Source organism: Brassica napus, chromosome C3, assembly GCF_020379485.1.
Source record: "Brassica napus cultivar Da-Ae chromosome C3, Da-Ae, whole genome shotgun sequence".
Lineage (NCBI taxonomy): Eukaryota > Viridiplantae > Streptophyta > Magnoliopsida > Brassicales > Brassicaceae > Brassica > Brassica napus.
Window position 1 is genome coordinate 36622038 of NC_063446.1, and position 14433 is coordinate 36636470.

At 39.8% G+C, this 14433-nt stretch overlaps 1 protein-coding gene across 1 annotated transcript; it reads left to right on the forward strand.

Moving 5' to 3' along the window:
- Positions 1 to 3755: 3755 nt before the first annotated feature.
- On the forward strand, positions 3756 to 7921 carry LOC125583049. The gene is made up of 10 exons (XM_048749593.1): positions 3756 to 3776; positions 3821 to 3859; positions 3937 to 3974; positions 4333 to 5717; positions 5826 to 5956; positions 6035 to 6296; positions 6330 to 6660; positions 6744 to 6993; positions 7308 to 7381; positions 7729 to 7921. The coding sequence occupies exons 1-10, from the start codon at positions 3756 to 3758 to the stop codon at positions 7919 to 7921; spliced, it is 2724 nt and encodes a 907-aa protein (XP_048605550.1).
- The last annotated feature ends 6512 nt before the right edge of the window (positions 7922 to 14433 follow it).

A 14433-nucleotide genomic window follows, 5' to 3' on the forward strand; every position in this document is an offset into this window, starting at 1 on the left:
GGGGATCAAGTAAGGTGTTGCTGAGAGGGATTTCACCGGGGTTAGTATGAGAGATTAAGGCGAAACGAGTAAAGGAGAATAGAGACAGCGACATACAACTTCATATGATATACGCATATGAGGAGAGTGATTGGACACCTATGAAGTTGAGTGTACTACAGTCTCAGGACAGTGAACGACTAGGAGTGGAGGAGATAAATGAGCTCACGGAGCAGTTCAAAGATATATTTGAGGAACCAAAGGCTTTACCTCCGTTCAAAGAGAATCATAATCACAAGATTATACTAAAGGAAGGTTCTGACCCTGTCAATCAACTGCCCTATCGATATGCGGTGCAGCAAAAGAACGAGATTGATAAGATGATCCAGGACTTACTCAAAGCAGGAACGGTGCAACCTAGCTCTAGTACATACGCTTCTCCAGTGGTATTAGTGAAGAAGAAGGACAATACTTGGCGCTTGTGTGTTGACTACAGGAAGCTTAACGAGATGACAGTGAAAGATAGGTTTCCAATACCCTTAATTGAGGATCTGATGGATGAGTTGGGTGGTTCTAAGGTCTACTCAAAGATTGACTTGAGAGCGGGCTATCGTCAGGTTCGAATGGATGAAAGCAAAATACATAAGACTGCATTCTGTACTCATAGCGGTCATTATGAATACCTAGTAATGCCATTTGGCCTTACAAACGCTCCTGCAACATTTCAAGGCCTTATGAATCTTGTGTTTGCGGAGTATCTCAGGAAGTTTGTGTTGATCTTATTTGATGATATATTGATATATATTTCATCAATGGAAGAACACTTGGTTCACTTGAAGAAAGTATTTCAGTTGATGAGGATTAATCAGTTGTTCGCCAAGAGAAGTAAGTGTGAGTTCGCAACAGATAAGGTGGAGTATTTGGGGCATTTCATTCAAGCGAGTGGGGTGTCTACGGATCCTGCAAAGATAAAAGCAGTAAAGGAGTGGCCAGTACCTAAGAATCTGAAAGATTTGAGAGGGTTTCTTGGATTGGCAAGGTACTACAGACGTTTTGCCAAACACTTTGGTACAATAGCAAGACCCTTAACGGTACTGACCAAGAAGGATGCATTTAATTGGAATGAAAAGGCACATGAGGCATTTGTCGAATTGAAGGAAACTTTGTGTACGGCACCAGTCTTGGCTTTACCTCGCTTTGATAAGCAATTCATTGTTGAGACTGATGCATGTGGAGTGGGTATTGAGACAGTGTTAATGCAGGAAGGTCATCCTCTTGCTTACATAAGCAGACATCTCAAGGGAAATCAGTTACATCTGTCTATATATGAGAAGGAGTTACTGGCAGTAGTATATGCGGTACAGAAGTGGTGTCATTAATTGCTTACCAATCACTTTATCATCAAGACTGATCAAAGAAGTCTCAAATACTTGTTGGAGCAGAGGTTGAATACACCAATTCAATAACAGTGGTTACCAAAGTTGTTGGAGTTTGATTATGAGATCCAATATAAGCAAGGAAAGGACAATGTAGCTGTTGATGCTTTGTCTCGTGTAGAAGGAGCAGAGATCTTACATATGGCAATGACAGTCCTTGAGTGTGATCTTTTGAAACAAATTCAAGAAGAATATGGTAATGATGGAGCATTGCTGGAAGTGATACAAGGGTTGAAAAAGGATCCGAAGTTCAAGAAACATTACACTTGGTTTCAAAAATACTAAGGAGGAAGAATTAGATTATGGTACCTAGCAAGGTGACGTTAAGGAACTCAATCTTGGAGTGGTTACATAGTTCTGGTCAGGGAGGACACTCAGGAAGAGATGTAACGATTCAGAGGGTTAAAAGTCTGTTTTACTGGAAAGGTTTGGCTAAAGATATGCAAACATTTCTCAGAAGCTGTGTGATATGTCAGAGTTGTAAGTATGATACTGCGGCGAGTCCCGGTTTATTACAACCTTTACCTATTCCAGAGGCAGTGTGGATTGACATCTCCATGGATTTTATTGATGGCTTACCAGTATCTTTAGGGAAGTCAGTGATTCTGGTGGTGGTGGATAGATTGAGCAAGGCAGCACACTTCATGGCTCTGTCGCATCCTTATACGGCGGCTTCGGTGGCTCAGACATTTTTGGATAATGTGTTCAAGCTTCATGGATTTCCACGCTCCATCGTCAGTGATAGAGATTCAGATTTTCTCAGTGACTTCTGGCAGGAGCTGTTCAAGTTACATGGTTTCTCTTTCAACACATCAACAGCTTATCACCAGCAAAGTGATGGCCAAACGAAGTGGTCAATAGGTGTTTGGAGACCTATCTCAGATGCATGACGAGTGATAAGCCTTACTTGTGGAGCAGATGGTTACCACTTGCTGAGTTTTGGTATAATACCAACTATCATACAGCTACTAATTCCACACCCTATGAGATAGTATATGGTCAACCACCTCCAGTGCATCTGCCTTATCTTCCTGGAGAGTCTAAGGTACAAGTGGTAGCTAAATGTTTGGAGGAAAGAGAGAAGATGTTGATGATTCTCAAGTTTCATCTGTTACGAGCTCAACACAGAATGAAACAGTTAGCGGATCGCAATAGAAGTGATAGAAGTTTTGAGATTGGAGATTGGATGTTCTTGAAGCTTCAACCGTATAGACAACAGACGGTGGCTCATAGATCTTCAAACAAGATATCACCAAAGTACTATGGTCCGTATAAGGTCTTGGATAAGTTTGGACCAGTGGCTTATAAGTTGGAGCTACCGTCAACATCTCAAATTCATCCAGTTTTTCATGTGTCTCAGTTGAAGAAACTGGTGGGTGATGTTTCGACTACTACACAACTTCCATCTGTTTTATATGAGCCGCTGATCAAAACACCGGAGAAGATCTTGGAGAGGAAGGTGGTGCAGAGAAAGGGTCAAGCTGCTACTATGATACTTGTGAAATGGGCAAATCAATTAGAAGAAGAAGCTACTTGGGAGTTTTTGTTTGACTTCCAGCGCAAGTATCCACAGTTATCGACTTAACCTTGTGGTCAAGGTTCTTTGGCGGGGAAGGATGTGTTACAGATAATAAAGATGGACAGATGGCAGTAGAAGAGTGGTGGGAGAAGGCCGTTGAAGTCGTTACGAAACGCGGATAAGAGAGGACACGTGGCATTAGCTCGTTGGACGACCATCAAGAGAGTTTGTTACGGGTTGTTACGTAGAACAGAGTATAAGAACAGAGTGTTGTGCTCATTTACATTCATTCAGATTCATTGTAAACTTTTCTCTCAAATCTAATAAAACTCTTTGGTGTTCTTGCACTACAAGGGAAGGGAGGTAAAGATAGCATAATAAGTTAGCGTTTTAGCCTATAATGCTATCGTTGACCTAACCCTTTTTTTAAGATAGCGTTTTTTTTACGCATGCTATGTTATATTTTTCAGAGTCTAAGTTGTGTAACGCTTTTTATTTTATATAGCTTTGGTAATCTTCAAACTCTATGTATGGTTTAGGCGGAAAATTATTTCATTGTCCTGGTTAAAGTACTTAGAAAATTTCATCGTTTTCATCGTTTTCGTCTCTTCCCTCTCACTCCTTTTTTCACATCTCTTTGTTTCGGGAAAATCTCGGCTGACTCAATTGAATTCTCTCGTCTCCTCTCGATCTCAAAAGCTAGTAGATTTCTTCTTCGATAAAGTTTCTCCGCGAACCAGATCTGAATTCAAAACCCGTGGGGTTCTAGAGTCTTCGGAATTCGATTGAAGGTTTGATTTTTCGGTGTAATCGATAATTATATGGATCTAGGGTTTCAAAATGTTAATTATTTAGGATTTTTGACCAATTTTGGGAATTTTTACAGAGAATCATCGGCAGCTCAAGATCTATCTCGGAAGCTGAGGTATGTATAGTTGTAGGGTTTTTATTTGAGAAAGGGGTTTCAATGTTTCTGTTGACTAATTAAGGCTTTTAAAACAGGTTTCACAGACAACTTTTGGTGGTGGGTTCAAGCTGAGGTATTTGTAATTTCACATACAGATTGTAGTGTTAAGTGATTTAGTTTTGACTAACTTTAATCGATTTTGCTTTCTTTTGCGGATTATCTTTTACAAGATATTTGCTACGTAAAGGTACTTTGCAGATACTCCTTCTCTTCTCTCGTATGTGTCTCTAAAGTCTTAGTGTATTTGGGCTTATGTTCATTATCACACATGTTTGCAAAACCCTTTGAGCTTGGAGCTGTGGTGGTGCTGTGACGTGGATAAGTCTTGGGTTTGGCTTCCAACGTATGGTTTTATATGTAATTATCATTAACTCTGTTACTTACAACTGAGTTAATTATGATTGAATTTTCAAATGTTTTCTGCTTTATAGGACTAGCCTTGAGTATGAGCAAGGAGCAACGAATTTTGTTTATGGGTCAGCAAAGAGGTTGGGTAATCCCGCAAAGATGTTTTGTCCTTGTTTCCAATGCCGAAATCTGTGCCATGAATCAGTAGCCACAGTCTTGGATCATCTGGTTATTAAAGGAATGGATCAGAAGTACAAGAGAAATAAATGTTCAAATAAGCACGGGGAGATAAGGGAATTGAAGACATGTGATGAACAGACTTCTGAATGTGAAGCTTATGAGTTGTTTAGAGCTACTTTCTTCGATGGTGATGACAATTTAGATCCCCGGAGTGACACGCCAGATCAGAATGATGGTATTGAAGAAGAAGCAGACAAAGAGTTTATGAAGAAGTTGGAAGATGCTGAAACTCCTCTCTACAACGCATGTCCTAACTACACCAAAGTGTCTGCTATCATGGGGCTTTACAAAATAAAAGTGAAGAGCGGAATGTCAGAGAACTATTTTGATCAGCTTCTGAACATAGTTCACGACATGCTACCGGAAGATAACGTGCTTCCAACATCAACAGAGGCGATGAAGAACTACTTGAAGATATTCGGGTTTGGCTATGAGAAAATTCATGCATGCAAGAATGACTGCATCTTATACCGGAAGCAGTATAAAGATTTGACAAGCTGCCCTCGATGTAAAGCTTCTAGATGGGAAGTAGACAAGCACACGAAAGAGGAAAAGAAAGGGATTCCTGCTAATGTTCTTAGATACTTCCCGATAAAGGACAGATTCAGAAGGATGTATAGATCAACAAGGATGGCCGAGGATCTGCGTTGGCATTTCAGTAATGCTTCAGAAGATGGGACAATGCGGCACCCAGTGGACTCAATAACTTGGTCTCAGGTTAATGCAAAATGGCCAGAGTTTGAGTCTGACCCGAGAAATCTTCGACTTGGTCTGTCTACTGATGGGATGAACCCATTTTCAAACCAGAGCACGAAGTACAGTACATGGCCAGTCCTGCTAGTCAACTACAACATGCCACCTACATTGTGTATGAAGGCAGAGAATGTTATGCTCACTCTGTTGATCCCTGGACCAACAGCACCGAGCAACAACATCGACGTCTATCTTCAACCGTTGATAGAAGATCTACAGGATTTATGGAGTGAAGGTATGGAGGTTTATGACTCATTTTCCAAGGAAAATTTTAATCTCAGAGCTATGTTGATGTGGACTATCAGTGATTATCCTGGTTTGGGGACGTTGGCAGGCTGTAAAGTCAATGGTAAACAAGCATGTATTGTTTGTGGCAAGGATACACCTTTTAGGTGGCTGAAGTTTAGTAGAAAACATGTCTACATGTGCAATGGAAGAAGACTCAGACCTGGTCATCCTTACAGACGCAGACGGAGTTAGTTTGATAACACCTTAGAAGAAGGGACAGTACCGAGAATTCAATCAGGGGCTGAGATATTTGAGCAGCTGAAAGACTTTAGAAATGATTTTGGTCGACCTTTAGATAAGAAAGGAAAAAGAAATAGATCTGGTTTGGTCGATGGTGAAGAGCTTTCAGAAGAGGAATTTGATGAAGAAAGTGATCGATGGAGGTGGAATAAGCGGTCTATTTTCTTCGATCTAACTTACTGGAAGGTTAGAATACTCTCTGATCTTTAATTTTTTTACTTTTTAACTCATTGTCTAACTTAGTTTATTGTTTTCATGTCTTAGGATCTGCATGTACGTCACAACATCGATGTAATGCACGTTGAGAAGAACGTGTCTGATGCCATATTGTCCCTCCTCATGCAAAGTGCTAAATCAAAAGATGGCTTGAAGGCACACCATGATTTGGAAGATATTGGGATTCAGAAAAACTTACACGCGCAAGTACGTGGGAAGAGAAACTACTTACCACATGCTGCTTATTGGCTATCGAAGACAGAGAAAAAGAAGTTCTGCAAGAGATTGGCTGAGTTCAGGGGACCAGATGGTTAATGTGCGAATATCTCCAACTGTGTTTCAGTTGATCCTCCTACCGTTGGTGGCTTAAAGTCTCATGATCACCATGTGTTGCTACAAAACCTGTTACCTGTGGCTTTGAGAGGAATGATTCCAACTGGGCCTCGGATTACAGTGAATAGAATATGCAACTTCTTCAATCAATTATGTCAGCGTGTGATTGACCCGGAGAAGCTTGTATCTTTGGAGAATGAGGTTGTCGAGACATTGTGCCAATTGGAGAGGTTCTTTTCTCCAGCCTTGTTTGATATCATGTTCTACCTTCCTCTTCATCTTGCAAGGGAGGCACGTTTAGGTGGTCCGGTTCACTTTAGATGGATGTATCCGTTTGAGAGGTACTGATTTTTGTTTATTTAACTCTTTTTTTTTGTTAAATGAAAGCTTATTGTGCCTAATATGGTGTCTGTTTTAGATGTAGGTATATGAAGACACTCAAATCATTTGTTAAAAACTATGCTAGACCAGAAGCCTGTATGGCTGAGGGATACATGGCAGGAGAATGCATGGCCTTCTGTTTGGAGTTTCTTAAGACCTCTGTACCAGCATGCGAAAATGCAAACCGTAACGAAGATCTTGAACCATGTGACGACATCCTTGAAGGTCGTCCATTTCACAAGGCTAAAGCAGTTACACTAACTGAGAAAGAGCGGGAGATAGCACATCGATATGTTCTGATGAACACATAAATGTTCACTCCATATGTTGAGTAAGTATCACCACCTTTGAAACTTGTATTTTCTATATGTTTTATCCATGTTTGACGTTTGGACATTAAGTACAGTATGCACTTGGAAGAATTACAAGATAAAGATGTGCGGTGTAGAAGAAATGAAACTTATTTGTGGAAAAATCATGGGGAAAGGTTTACACAGTGGGTTAAAGAAAATGTATATGATCAGTTACAAATACATATCTTATGGTTTATATTACCTAATACTTTATTTGAAGCTAGTTCTTTTTTTCTCTCTTTCTTTGTCACTAGATCCCAAGTAACTCAAAAGATCATTCGAAGAAGCTAAAGTGGCTAGCTTTTGGACCAAGAGCTGAAGCACAAACGTACAAGGGATATATCGTTAATGGGCATCGATTTCATACCGATGATGTACAGAGAACGACTCAGAACAGTGGAGTGTCTTATGAAGCTTTCACCATGTGTCGTTCCAGTGCTTGAGATACTAATCAGAAGGCAGACATTGTTGCGTACTACGGAGTCATACCAGAGATAATATTGCTGGATTATCACATGTTCCAGGTTCCACTCTTCAAGTGTAAGTGGGCCAACAAAGGCATGGTGTGAAAGAAGAAGAGGGCTTTACGCTTGTGAACCTATATGTAAATCAGTCTGCATTTCGCCAAGATCCCTATATTATGCCGTCTCAAGCAAAATAAGTGTTCTATTCCAGAGACGATGAATCATCACCTTGGTATGTTGTTATGAAAGAGCCACCAAGGAGATACCATGAGTTGGAGACAGAAGCAGAGTTTGTTGCACCGGTATCATCGCTTCAGCACAGTGAAGATTTGGAGAATCAGTCTTCTGATGATGAGAGTTTCTGTGTTAGGGATGACTGCGAAGGAATCTACATAATGGTTTAGTAGAGTTAGGATTAGTAGTAGCAGATTAGTAGTAGCAGATTAGTAGTGTTAGGATTACTAGAGCTAGGATTAGTATCTGATTATAATAAATCTCTCTTCTGTTTATTTTCAGAGTCATGACTAAGAAAGGCACCCAAATCATTCCAAGATGCAGCAATCGTCAAAAAGCCTTGACGCTACTCCCATTGAGGGGACAACTTCTATCAGAGGACAGAAAAAAACATACTGTTGCTCAAGGAAGCTTGCGTCAGCTGGTTAATCAAAAAGTCAACCATAAAAGGAAAAATCCATCACCTGCTGAAGTAAGGCTACCTGAGGAAGTGCATGATGAAGAGCCTGTGGATGTTCGTAATGAAGAGCCTGAGGATGTTCATGATGAAGACCCTGATGCTTGGAGGTATGTTCAAGACCCTGAGGATGAGCTTGAGAAAGAAGATGAAGAAAACGATTATGAGGAAGTTGAAGAAGCAGTATTAGAAAAAGACAAAGAAAATACAGTGGAAGAAGCAGAATCAGAACCAGAAGTCGAAAAAGAACAAGAAGAATGTCTAACATACCAGTCAAAGAACAAGAAGAGGAGAACTAGAGGACCAACAAAGATGAAAAAGTGGCTAAAAGGCATGAGGAGAAGATGGAAGTTGAATTTAACAGATTTGGTGAACCTGTTGGGAAAGGCTCAGTTACACTGTCTTCTTTCCTTGAACCTCTTGTGAGAGAATATGTACCAGTTCTTGTGGACGATTGAAGGCACATCGATGAGCAGACCAAAGATACAATGTAGGAGGAGGTGCAGGTATAATTTCTTTATTTTTACTTCGTAAAAACTTCATATTTCTTTATTTTTATATGATAACGTAGGAAATTATTGTAGGCGAGGTTCAATTTGACAGAAGATTGGGAAAAGACGTCTGTCTTCCAGCAAATGGGTTGCGTTTTTAGAGCTTCTAAGTCAAGGCTAGTTAAGAAACTGCGTTCTTCAATGAATACAGAAACTCTACGATCCTTAAAACCAAGCAACATTCACAATGAAGCTGTTTGGATAAAGTGGGTGAAGAGTAGGACAGAACACTCTTTCAAGGTGGTTTATTTTAAATCTTTCCGTTAAATTAAAGGTTTGCTATATTTATAATTGGAATGTGATTGTAGGAACAAAGTGACCAATTCAGAGATATGCGGATGCGTCAGATTCCACACACTACCAGTCGGAAAGGAATGGGTCGCCTTGCTGATGAAATGGTATGTTTATGTGATTTAGTGTATTGGTGAGTTAAGTTCTCTTTATACCTTACTTTCTTTGCTACTTGTAGACAAAAAAGGCATCTGACCCGAGTAAGATTACTAGAAGCAAGATCTGGATAGCTATGCAGATGGAAAAGCCGTAAGACCAGAGTTTGAACAAAAAATTGTAAGAAGTTATCAAACCTTTTTCCGTTATACTTGATTATCTATATTGATACCCATTAAAATTTGATATCGATCAGGAACAAATTAAAAAAATTGATAGTGAGATGGGATCAAACTCCACTATTAGTGTTAAAGAAGATGCTGTGAGTCAGGTTCTAGGTAAAGACAAGGATGGAAGAGTCAGAGGAATGGGAAGAGGGATTACTGCTACCAAGCTAGCTTTCATACAGGCTCGAGATGCACATGTGCAGAAGCTTGAAGCTAAGCAAGCAGCATTGGTCACTGAGGTTGAAGATCTAAAACACTTGGTTCGTGACTTAGCTAAAGAAAAAAGTGTAAGTGTAAGTGAATAAGGTAATGTGCTTATAATATCCTCTCTCAGCCGAATATTAATTGTTTTCTATGTTCTCAGAAAGATCAGGATGATCGTTCACAATCCGGCAACACTGGTACAAGCAAAAGATCACTTAGGTGTCAGCTACTTGATTGGTATTCCGAAGATGATTTGTCGGTGAAGGAGATCTATGCTTTGTTGAACCGGCTTACAAGATTGGCGGTATTCCACTTGGACCTAATGCAGCAGCTGTACTTGTTAACTTAGTAGTTCATAAGAAAGCATATGTATGGAGGCCTACAACAGCTATCACCTTACTTGGAGACGCTATGGAAACCAAAATTGCATGGCCATTCGATAAGCTCATTCTCGACAGTATGGATTCTCCAACTTCAAACAAGACTGCTGGTTCCTCGGTAAGATTACTAGTCATTTATTCAGTGTATTAAAAAAATTATATCATTAGAAAGGTTATTTACTAGGTGATCCGTATATTATGTTTTTGAATGACTACTTAGGCTACAAATGCATTGGAAGATAGAATCCAAATTAATGCTTGGACTAATGATGCTGAAGTGATTGCTGAGGGATATATGGTTTCGACTGATCCAACAGAGAGTGTCAATAATATTCATTTGGGTCTGAATGCTGCAAAAGTTAAGATTGACAAAGTGATTAACAAAGAGGCTTATCTGTGGAGACCAAATGAAGACATAAAAGTGATTGGCAATGCACTGTTTGCATACGTAGCATGGCCGGTTTCTAAGGTTCTATTGTGTGAAGGAGCAAGACCAACAAAAGATTCATCATCTAAGGTACCATCGGTTGCTAAAGGAGCAGTACCATCTAAAGTTTCATCTTCTAAAAATTCATCACCTAAGGTAAAACTCTACACATAATTATTTAACTTTCACATTCATCTATTGTTTTCTTAAAATGATGATCTTTATTTTTCACTTGTAGAGTGTAGCTAACAGCTCATGTACAAGTGTCTCTCCTAAGAAGAACTGCTAACTCTTAGACTGCTTTGGATCAGGTCAAACGGTTGCAGAAGGAAAAGTTCGATCTGACAATCCAGAAGACAAAGTCCATTTTGTTCCATTGGGTCCAAACGCCAGCAAGGTATGTAAGATTGACGACGCCCGTGTATGGAGACCAACCTCAGAATTCCAGATTGTTGCTGATGCATTAGGTTCTACAATCGCTTGGCCTAATGACAAGATTGTTTATATGTGAACCAGTGTCTTATATTGGATTGTCTTGGGTAGTAGAACTTGTTTGGCTAGTTGAATACTTTGTTTGTGATTTGGTTGTGTGAGACTTGATGGTTTGGCTATTAGAACTTATGTATTCGAGACATAATGTTTGGTTTATGACATTATGTTTCTCTATTGATCAAAAATATGGTAGAGCTAATAAGGACAACTCATACGTTGATTCCAATTATAAAACAAAACCCAGCTAAAATTACATAAACAACAACAAAAGAGAAATCACTATATTAAAACTAACAATAACATCAAAATAGTGCTATGTTTATAACACCAATAGCAAATATAATACGCTATTATAAATATTACAATTGCATAACAAATAACCGCTATCGAAATAAACTTAAAATTGCATACGGAAAAACGCTATATAAAGTGCCGAAGAAAATATTGCGGGGGCAGACACAACGTTCACCATAACGCTATACTATGATGTAATAGCGTTTTTCCGGGGCTATTTATTTGACATTTTCTTGTAGTGTTTAGTTTACTGCATTTAAAAATCGTTTTCTTTCGAGATCTTCCACAGGTAAACTTCGATTCCACGTTTTACGAACATTGAATAGATCATAGAGCTTAAACTCACGTTTAACCTCTATCAGGGTTCAAGGGCGGGCCATGAAATTTTAGGCCTATGGGAGATTTAGTAAAAGTTTCAACAAAATCTTTTTTTTTACAAATTTAGGAATCTAATTCCTCTGAAAATTTTGGAATGAAACATTCCCTTTGCCCATGACCTGCTCTGGCTCTTTCACATAGGGATCCTCTTTTTGGGCTCTTGTTTCCATTAAAAATTGTTTCTCAATTTTTTTCTATTCTGCAAACATTTGGCTTATTTGTGTAGTAACTCTGTGTGTTGTCTGCAGAATTATGTAGCTTTGAAGATTCAGAAGAGCGCCCAACAATTAGTCCAAGCTGCACTTCACGAGATCGAACTTCTCCAAGCCGCTGCCGACGGGGACCCCGCAAACACCAAATGCGTCGTCCGTCTCATCGACGACTTCAAACACGCAGGCCCCAACGGGCAGCACTTGTGCATGGTGCTCGAGTTTCTCAGCGACAGCCTGCTCCGTTTGATCAGATACAACCGTTACAAAGCCATGGAGCTGATTAAAGTCCGGGAGATTTGCAAATGCGTACTCACCGGTCTAGATTACTTGCACCGCGAGCTCGGAATGATCCACACCGACTTAAAACCCGAAAACATTCTCCTCCGCACCACCATCGACACCGCCAAGGATCCCATCCGATCCGGACTGACGCCGTTACTAGAGAAGCCCGAGGGGAACCAGAACGGTGCAGCAACAACCATGAATCTGATAGAGAAGAAGTTGAAGAGGAGGGCGAGGAGAGCGGTTGCTAAAAATATCGGGAAGGAGGGTTTCGATAGTGGGTTTAAGCGAAACGCCGGAGAAGTTTAGATTGGATTGATTTGAGATGCAAAATTGTGGACTTTGGGAATGGTTGTTGGGCTGATTACAAAGTTTGCGGAAGAGATACAGACAAAACAGTGCAGAGCTCCTGAAGTTATACTTCAGTCAGGGTACTCTTTCTCTGCTGATATGTGGTCTTTTGCTTGTACGGCTTTCGAGCTCGCCAGCTCTTCGCTCCAAAAGATGGAAATGGTTATGGAGAAGACGAGGACCACCTCGCTCTTATGATGGAACTCTTAGGGAAAATGCCTAGGAAGGTAACACTTTAGTTTAGTCTCTTTGTTGTTAGGTTATAGTCTTTTTGATATTTTTTTATTTGATTAGATTGCCACTGGAGGTGCGAGATCAGAAGACTACTTTGACAGACATGGCGACCTAAAGAGGATCAGGAGATTGAATATTGGCCGCTTGAACGTTTACTGACTGATAAATACAAGTTTCTTGAAGCAGAAGCGCGGGAGTTTGCGGATTTTTTTTGCCCGATGCTTGCTTTTGCGCCTGAGAGACGACCTGCTGCTCAACAATGCCTGCAACATCCGTGGCTGAATCTCGAGACACAGAACAATGGAGATCATATTGAAGCTCAGATGAGGAACTTGCATATCAAAGGTTGACGAAATGGGAAATTTTTTATCCTATTTTTGGCTTACAAATGATATATATATATATCTTTTCATTCTTTGTTTCGTTTTAATTTGAATGATTTTTATTCTTTATTTTTTTGTACTTCAATTTTTTACTAAATTTTGGGGAGATATGAATATGATCAACGACTAACTATTTGTCTTTTCGGTTCTCAAAAAAAAAACTATTTGTTTTTTTTTGTATCTCTATGCTATTTTATGTCATTCAGGGATGTAACTAGCCCTGGGCTTTTCAGTTCCGGCTGGGTTCTTTCTGTTATTCAGTTCTAGAGATTTAGGATACGTTAGGGTATTTAGAAAATTCACTACAAGAAAACACCGGTATTTCGACGACAAAGTGTATCCGTCGGAATATTCCGAGGAACTACAGCCGTCGGAATATTCCGAGAACCATTGCCGTCGGAATATTCCAAGGAAGCGCATCTGTCGGAATATCCCGAGGGATACACTTCCTCAGAATATTCCCAAAAATAATTTTTTTAAAAAAAATTAAAAATTTATTTTTTTAATTGAAATTCGAAAATATAAAATTAAAATTGAAATAGAAAACATATTAGATAATATTCAAAGTTGTACGTACCAAAATAAAACATTCAGAGTTTTTGAAAAAAAAAAGAAACTAGGGGAACTGCTCGTTCGGGTACATCCTCCTCATCATCTCCATCATTTGCTCGTTCTGCCTCCTCGTTGCCTCCCATCCCGCCTCTTGGTCCGCCATCTTTTGCTCCAACGCAGCTATGCGGTCATCTTTGTCCTTCAACTGGTCCAGCACTTCTGGATCAACATAGGTCTGTGGTGCAGAAGGAGGAACCGACCGGGCTCGACGACCCAAACCGACCAAACGTCCCTTCTTCTTTAGAACCGACTGAAATAGAAAATAAACAAATTTAAATAATAGAAAAGATGATAAAATGAAAATAAAAAATAAATGAATTGAATTTTTTTATAAAGAACATACCGATTCAACGATTTCGTTGATTCGAATCCGGGACAAGTTGGTCGAAGATGTCGAAGTGGCGTCCAGGTCGGTTTGAAGCTGAGATAGACGGGTCTCTTCGTCTACCTTCTGAGTTTCGATCAGGCTGAGCACATCCCTCACAACACCATCATCAATCTCCCTGGTGTGCTTGTTGGTATGCGCCGTCTTCATTAGGACGAAATCATCAACCGGCTCGCCATCATTTTGATCCGCCTTGAAAAAAACAAAAGTTAAACAAACATTAGAAATTAGAAGAAATGCATAAAAATAAAATAAAAATACTTAAATAATTAAAAAAAAAAATTGAACTTACCAAGCGATCCCCCAGAGTGGCGATAGTCTGGGCACCCAAATTGTGCTTGTACATGCCCTTCCCGCCACGATCGCTCTTGCGGTTGGCGGAGTTGGTCACGGAGGTAGCTTTCGTCTCGTCCTTATCCCAATGCA